This window comes from Corylus avellana, chromosome ca5 (assembly GCF_901000735.1).
Source record: "Corylus avellana chromosome ca5, CavTom2PMs-1.0".
Taxonomy (NCBI): Eukaryota; Viridiplantae; Streptophyta; class Magnoliopsida; order Fagales; family Betulaceae; genus Corylus; species Corylus avellana.
In genome coordinates, this window is record NC_081545.1 from 25,572,666 (window position 1) to 25,581,480 (window position 8,815).

General features: G+C 35.0%; 2 protein-coding genes across 2 annotated transcripts in view; both read right to left on the reverse strand.

Moving 5' to 3' along the window:
* Nucleotides 1-1,314: 1,314 nt before the first annotated feature.
* LOC132182443 (carboxylesterase 1-like) lies at nt 1,315-2,628 on the reverse strand. Its single transcript, XM_059595688.1, has one exon. It carries the CDS (start codon nt 2,483-2,485, stop codon nt 1,484-1,486), a length of 1,002 nt encoding a protein of 333 aa, XP_059451671.1. The 5' UTR covers nt 2,486-2,628; the 3' UTR covers nt 1,315-1,483.
* A 5,463-nt stretch (nt 2,629-8,091) lies between these two features.
* The window catches only part of LOC132181102 (pentatricopeptide repeat-containing protein At5g62370), an 8,777-nt gene continuing 8,053 nt past the window's right edge, over nt 8,092-8,815 (reverse strand). Inside the window, 1 exon segment of the mRNA XM_059594168.1 lies at nt 8,092-8,346. The gene's annotated coding sequence lies outside the window, so the exon portion shown is untranslated.

Below are 8,815 nucleotides of genomic sequence, written 5' to 3' on the forward strand. Positions count from 1 at the left end.
AGGTTAAATTTTCAATTTTCAATAGAGAGAAGAGAAGCATGTGGAGCTTGTGAAATTGTACATTCAATCAAACCTCAAAGGTGGAGATTCATTTAAAAAATAAAAAAAAATAATAAAAAAAAAATAAAAAAGTTCAAAAGTGGAAGTGAGGAAAGAGGAACTTGCAATAGAAATGAGAAGAATGTTAATGTATCAATTGTTAAAATTATACTTCCTCATGTAGATACAATAGTAACAATCCCACGCATGTTTAGCTGCAATATAGTTTTAACTTTTTTGCTTTTACTATATAGTAGGACTTGTTTGAGATTGAGTTAAATGAGTTTAAAAAGTGTTTTTAATACCTAAATAGTTATTTAGACAACAAAATATTGGTTTGCTAACAAAATTTAAAAAACACTTTTTTCTCTAAAAATTTTCAAAATTGCGTAATAGGAAAAGCTTGAAAATAATATATTTTTTTAAAATTTCTTTCAAGCTTTTTTTATAAACAAAAATTATATTTCTAAACGTAATCACAAATAAGCTTCTAGTAGTGCACACTAAAGAGTGTTACACTTTGTATTTTATACTTTTGTATTAGCACTTACATGTTAACTTATTGATATATCAATTATGACATATATTTATGAAGTCTGATTGATATATTTTTTGTCATACACATACAGTATTATAATTTTTATTTTGAATTGTGTTTACCATATTTTTATACATTATAATAAAAACAATATATAAAGATAAAAAAAAAATTTATTATCAATTTATTTTATTAGTTTGGTTCCACCCCTACTAAGACAAACTCCTGGATCCGCCATTGGACCTACTCCTACTCTTAAGTCTTAATCCCCTTACTATGAGGTTTGTGCGTCCCATGGGATCTATAATACAACACTGGTACCCCGCTGAGATGCAATAGCTAACCACCCCTAGTGGTCTAACCATAGGTAATCCACATTACTAGTGATGTTGTAGAGTGCGACCATCATCCGTGGGTGGTTGCGCCGGTCGCTTTGACCAATGGATCCAATGCATCCTAGATCTACTAATTATAGGTCATATGGTCAAGTCTATATATTAGTGTACATAGCCCAGATTCGACACTTCTTTTTCCTATGGTGGTACGACACAATAATTTATAAATTGTGACAATCCTCTATTGGAGTTCCTTTCCCAGCAACCATGTGGATCCAGGGATGATTCACGATGCTTAACACTTAATACGAAACATTCGATTGTTGTCAACAACTGAAATCTCCATTAGTTGTTGTTGTCTACATGTACTCTAGTTGTTACACCCTATCCTCCATGCCTAGGCTCTGATGCTACTTTGGTATGAACCTTGAAGCGTTAGAGGATTTATAAACTATTTTTGAAATATTGCAAGATGCTATTATTCAAGAAACAAAAGATTTTATTGAGAAACCCTTAAGATTTAGCAGCATAATTCAATCACTGAACATCATTTATTCATGTCTTATGCATCCTAGCAAGATGCAATAAAATCCTTAACTACTCTAAACCATGCCTTGGCCTTCGAAGGGTCAGTAAATTCAACCCCATGAAAATCTCCAACGCCAAAATGACCCGACACGTGTACACCCTTCTGCTCCAACATCTTCACCAGCTCAACTTGTCGGTCAAATAATGGGTCCCCATCACAACCACTCACAAAAATCCTCCATCCTAGCACCTTGATTTTCTCTAAGAGCATGGATCCACCGCCCACCGTCGGATTGCAATACTCATGATCACGGTCAACCCCAATTGGCAGGGACAACTCCCACATAACATCAGTGACACATGGGGGCAAAATAGTGTCATTAATATGAGTCAACTCTGACCCAGCCCTCTGGATCCCACCAAAAAATGGTTGATGCAGTATTAGCCCTCGGATCTTCAACGGCTCTAAATGGTCAACTTCTGCAGCTGCACGTAGTCCTGCATAGTAGGATATGCTACCCCCAGCACTACTGCCCATGATAAAACAAGTAGAAAAATCAGCATACTTTCTTAACCAATCATCTTGGGCGGTTTTGATCCAGTGCAACGCTTCCACGGCATCATCATAAGCCGCTGGCAGGCGATGCTCCGGTGCAAGACGGTACTCGATCGATGCGATGATGACACGGAGTTCAGTCGCCATATTCACGCAAAAATCATGAAAAGGTGATGAGGCCGCACTGAACAGGATGAACCCTCCCCCATGGTAGTAAAGCACGAGGGGTAGCTTAGTGGGTGAGTTATCAAATGCTTCCCGTGGTAGGAACAATCTGACCCAGGTGTTGTTTGATTGGTTGATGGGAATGTCTTTAGAGAGAACTGGGATACCAGGGCTCGGATCGGATGTGGGCGGGGTCTCTGGAGTTTTGAGGCGAGTCATTGTACCGTCAGGGTTGAGGACGATCTGAAGGCGCTGGTAGGGATCCTTGGTCATCGTACCGCCAGGGTAGAGGAGATTCTGAAGGAGCTGGCGGTGGGAATCCATGGTTGGATTTGGAGATGCAGTTTGATCACCGGACTGATGGCTTATAATTCGATGATTGTTGCTCTCTTTCTAGTGCTATTTATAAAAGATCCTCCAAGACATTGTATAATGCAGAGAGACCACTGATTTATTTGTGGGATGACTTATCTCTTGGAAGTGCAAATAAAAATGGAAAGTTAAATAAAGTATGCTTTAGAAATCAAAAGAATATTTGTTAGGCGGCAATCTTATTAGACTTTATGATTTTTAGTTTTAGCTTTTAGTGCTAGCCACCTTTCTGGACTTTGTTAGCATAGTATTAAGTGTTATAATTGTTAGAGCAACTTTTATTGACTTTTAGTAAGTAAGTTAGACTTATCTATTTTAGGCTTTAATATGTAGCAACTTAATGAGTTGTTTTTATTGACTTTTGTGAGTTAGTAATTTATGTGTTCACGTGTAAGAAATCCTTATATAAATATATTATATACGTTAGATTAAGTAAGCAATTATCAAGCAAGAAACAAGTGGAAGCTTGATATTTCTCTTCAATATTAAATTATTATTTTCATCTTGTCTTTTGTTCTTTCTATTTTTGTGAGTGTTCGTGTATTCAGATTTTGGTTTGTAAACTTATTCCCAACATTATCTTATAAAAGTGACATTGTTATTTGATCATGTAAAAGTCACGTGATTTTTTCGACAAAGTTGAAATAAATTTTATTAAAAATTCATGTGCATAATTCATATGCATTTCACATGTTATTTAAAAAAAAAAAAAAAACACTTAACTCGCGTAGAAGCTTGATGATTGGGCATACAAAATAGGATGTGAACCAAGAGGCAGCACATGGACTTGCTAAGCAAGCAGTTAGGAATCAAATGGATAGGATTTGGTTAGAGGAAATTTCAAACCGTATTTATGCAATTGTTGATTTATGGTGCGTTTGGGAGTGCATTTTTAAAAAACTAATTTGCGATTTTAAATCAAATCCCAACTTTAGAGTGTTTGGGATTGCGATTTTAAAAACGCAAATTTTAAAATCGCAAAAAAATTTGCGATTTCCATAAGCTGATTAGAGAGTGCTTATTTGAAAAAGTGCGAATTTAAAACAAAATCACGATTTCTATTAAAAAGATTTTTGGGGCAATAGTTACCTTTTTTAGAACGGGAATGAAAAAAATACCAAGAATACCCACCTAAAATATATTAAAACCCTTCTTTTCTCTTTTTTTTTTTTTTTTTTCTTCATCCTCTCTGTCTTGTTCATCCTTATTGGTAATTTGGTCATGAAACCGCAATTATATGCTAATGTTATCCAAACATTCAATTGATAAAAAAAAGTACTTTTTAGTATGTTTTACCAAACGCCTTTGCGATTTTAAAAAATAGCGATTTTTAAAACACAATTTTTAAAATCGCACTCTCAAACGGGCCCTTAAAGCTTTAAAGCTCTAGATGTTTACTGTTTCTTTAATGAAATGAAGTGATAATTTTTTTCCAAAAAAAAAAAATGTGACAAATATCACTTTTATAAACGTAATTGAATAAAATTCTTCCTTTGTAGAAAAACTCTTTACTTTATTTGTTAGGTGGCACAGTTTATAAAGACTTGATAAACAAAGACGGAAGAGAAGAAGAAAAAGAGAAAAAGGAAATAGATAAAAAAATTAGGGAAGAGACAAATTTTAGTCCTTTGTATTATATTATAGAAGTCATTTTTTAGTCTTTGAAATACTTTGTATTATATTATTGAAGTCCTTTTCGCTGGTCTTGTTTGTATTCTAATCTCATATATAGAAAAATAAATAAAAAGTAATTTTTCGCTTGTGGTTTTTTTCTATTTTGTGGCTTATAATTCGATGATTAATGTTGCTAATAATTACCAGAGAAGCCTTTCTAGAGCTACTTATAGATCCTCCAAAACATTGTATAATGAATAGAGATGACTAAAAAGAAGAAGACAAAGAATAGATAAAGAAAGATGAAAGGAGACGAAATTGGTCTTTAAAATACTCATGTATTATTATATATTCAAGTCATTTTGGCTGGTCTTTTTATTTTTAATGTCTTTGTTATATGATAAGATTGTAGTGCTAGCTTTGTTTTTTAACCAATTGGATACTTATCGTTATCGGTTAGAATATATGGAATATATTTGAGCACAATCGGCTCTTAAATAAAAAAAATATTTGATATCATTAGAAAAGAAAAAAATATATTTGATATCAATTTAATATGAAATATACATAAAATATTATATATTTTTCATATATTTCTAACATGATCAACTTTCTTTGTTTTCTTATAAAAAAAAAAAAAAAATTAATGATTCAGTTGTTCTCTTCTACATTTCTATGGATCCCTAACATGTTGGTTTTTGTTTTTTTGGAATTATGTGTCACAGGAATTAGCTTCAAGAGAACATGGTTAAGCATACTTATATGGGGCAATTGGCTACTTGATTTTTAGGCATATCAAGATTGTTTTCATTTGATTTAATTATTTTTTCATTCAACACAATTTTGAGATTTTAAAGAGTAAACCCAGGCATTGAATAAGACAATTTAACAATCAAATACTATTTTTCATGCTCAACACAAGCTTTTTAAGAACCTTATTGAGTTTCTTCTATTTAACATTGTAACACACCCAAAATTAATTGACTATGGTAATTAACTTAGAGTATGTAGTGACCCAAATAATTAACAAAGCTAAGATAGCTTTGTTAGGAGATTAATTGGAGTTTTGGGTCACTAAGGGTAGCTAGAGGATCATTTTGGGAATTTTAGACTTTCTGGCCAATGCTTGTATAGGGATCACACGAATGTTCGCCTATCCACAGTACACGAGCGCTCGTGCAAGGACCAACCTAGCGTACGTTGATTTTTGGTTGACCACTGGTTATTGCCCAAGCGTACAACTGCGACCCAAAAACCTATGCGAATGCTCGGCACTATAGTACCAAGCGCTTGCTGCTTTGCAGGCCTGCTCCTACAGAGCCCTTAGCTTTTTCCCTTATAAATAGGATCCCCCATCCGACCCCTAAGCCTTATTTTCGCCCTTATTGCCCTTTGGAATCTCTATGTCAGTGCCTTTGTGAGTTGTGAGATTCTTGAAGGAGGATGAGTTATTTCTTAGAGGTCTTGCTTCAACAAGATAACCTTCTAAGTTTAAGCTTGTTTTTTGCGTAGTCATTATGTTACTTTTTTAGTTAACTTAGTTGTTGGTTTTAGCTTCTAGTTAGGTTGTTGTTTTTTATCTTGGTTTAAGCTTGGTTTAACATTTCCTTCTTGTTAAACATATTTCCTTACGTATGATGATGTGTTTTGGTTTAAGGAGTGTTAGAAACTCATTTTGTAGCCTTAGAACTTGTTAGGACTGCTTGGGAGGGCATTGGACCAAATGAGGTTCTACTTGAACCTCTCTAGCCGAACGCTTGACTTATGGTCCGAGCGCTTTCCCAGTAGCATTTTAGGGTACTGCCATCTTGGCCAGACGTTCTATACCCCCTATTTTATGTTCTAGGTTCGTTTTAACTTAGACTTAGGACTAATAGTAGGCTTTCCACAAATTTGGAAAACCCAAACCCTTTGGAGGAGTTTTTGGAGGACTTGTACAACCTGAGTAAGTACTAACTCACATAATGGTAGCCATTTCTTTTTCCCGCATTGCACGACTATTTTATGTACCAAACATGCATATTTACAATACTCATGAAATATATTTTATTGCATCATGAACTCTATCATTTATGAAAATGTGCTACTTAACAAGATACAACGATGAGACTAATAAAAAATATGCATGTAAAATACGGACAAGACTAATTGCATCGTACGACATGGTACAACGGTACGTGCGAGATAACGGTCATGGGCGTACTATATATGTTAACTCTATGGTCAAATGTGTATGTATTTATATAAGCCTTAGATTCAGTGGTTATTTCGTGGTCGGCGCAGCCTTAACGAGCAAGTCACTACAAGACGTACATCATTAGTAGCGTGGGCCACCCAAGGTCGGACTCGGTCGTGCTGCTAGTGTTATGGACTGTAGCGTACAATGGTCGGGGCACGGGCATTGTATTTCAAGTCTCGGGACAACACCAACCCTGCTGAGAATGGGTAATATCTCGGGTAGACCATACAGTTGAACTATCACTGATTCTCATGATTATAATAGCATGTACTATATCTATACTGCATTCATAGATAACTGTCATACCTAAAATGTTGCTTATGTTACCAAACGGAGTTCATCACTAAATGACATGGGTATTATGTGTATTATTACTCACTATGTCTTTAGACTTACTCATTTTATTTTCCCCCTCCATTATGTATAATTGCGCGGTTTAACTAGGATAGACGAGGATGCCTTCGGACAGAATCATGGTGGTGGCTCAGGACCTAATCTAGGTCATTTTTTAGGTTTTGGACCCAGTCTAGCTCAAGTCAATGTGGGATGCAGGAGGATCCACCCCGGCAGAGATGATAGAGATAGTGATTATGTTAACACTATGTAAAATTAGGCGTTGATTTTGTCATCCTATTTTCAAACAATTATCTTATGGCCTGTAACATATTTTGATGATCAGTCTTTAACCAATACACTTGGCAAATTTAATCTATGTGGTGATGTTTATCTTTACTCTGGTTGTTATGATTGTAGTATGTAGTTGTTACTTTCTTATCCTTATAGTTAAATTCTTTCGTTGTATTCTCTCGTTTATGAGAGGTTAAGATCTGTCCTGTGAAGGATAAGACTGGGAGACGAACCATGGAGTCAATTACCAGTTAATTGATTTCCACAGGGGCGTTACAAAGTGTTAATAGGCTACATACTCCCCCCTTTTCTCCCTTCTCTCTCCTCACTCCTCAGAAAACATATATGCTCCCTCCTCCTCTCCATTTCCCCTTCTACTCAACTTCGGCCTCTCCGCTATGCGTCCATTCACCTTACACTGTGCTATGTCGTTCATCTCCTCCCCGGCCGTTGTTGCTGCTTGCTGGTTGTTTGTGTGTGTTCTTGTTTTGAGTAAGAGTTTTATTTTCTCTAGATCTGCCCTCATGAACAATCTATGGGGTGAAGGTTTGTATTTTGTTTTATTCTTCTCCTGGCCATAGAGATGAGGAGGAATAATTAGGTGTGAGGGGTTATCTCTCACGGCCAGTTTAAATAATTTTTTTTTTAAGAAATTTGGCTACCCATGTCTTAGATCTAGTTTGTTCGGAGTAAATTTGCTCTTAAACTGTATTTATACATAGGTTAGCAAAAGATTGAAGTCATATATAACACTTGATTGTAAGAATTTTGTTTGTATCTATGACTTTGTAACCTCATAGAATATGACTAAGATTTTGCATAGCTTTATACTTTGTATTGTAAGAGCTTTATGCTCTGCTCTGTCAAAGCTTTATGCTCATGATCTTTAATTAATGAAATCCTCCAATTTTCGTTCAAAAAAAAAAAAAAAACTCAGAGTATTACTCGTAGAACCCCCAATATAATTAATTGGTAGTTAACTAGAAGTGCTACCTATAACAGTAAATATCATAATAAAATGCAATGGAAAGTGAAATATTGATATAAGCTAAAAGACTAAATGCATCAGTGTTGTTTTCTATCATCAATACAAACCAGAGCCTCCAAGTACAAATAGTAACAAATATACAATACAATTTCAAGTACAACTATACACAAATGATATACATAAATTTGTTTCTACAAGCCTTTGCTCAGCGTCTCAAGCCTTGCGAATAGCCATAATCTGCCCTCTTGGGGTAACCATGCTAAATTATAAAACACAGATGTTTTATAGGTGAAAAAGTATCTATGTAAGTCCTCAACTTAGTATGTAAGTCGCCAATATTGGAACCTAGTCCATGTAGTGAGCTTGGTTTAGTTGGAAGTAAGTATAAGGAAATGAGCTTTTTAGAAATGTTAAGATATTTGAGTAAATTATACTAGAAATCATTATCTCCCTAATTATGTCATCAAGGAAAAATAGTGTATTTGTACGGAACGTTTGATTGTTGTCAACAATCGAAAAATCTCAATTGAGTCTCCATTAGTTGTTGTCTACACTCTAATTGCTACACCCTAATCCTCCACGCCTCGGCTCCAATGCTACTTTGGTATGGACCCAATAGCATTGGAGGATTTACAACCTATTTTTGGAATATATTAAGGTAAGCAACGTTGGAAATGCAAGCTGCTTCGAGGGAGCCATAACCGCTAGATGAAAATATATTTATTGAATGAAATATTGCATCATTCAAGAAACAAAAGATTTTATAGAGAAAACCCTTAAAAGATGGTAAAAAGGGTAAAGGCTGCAAATCACC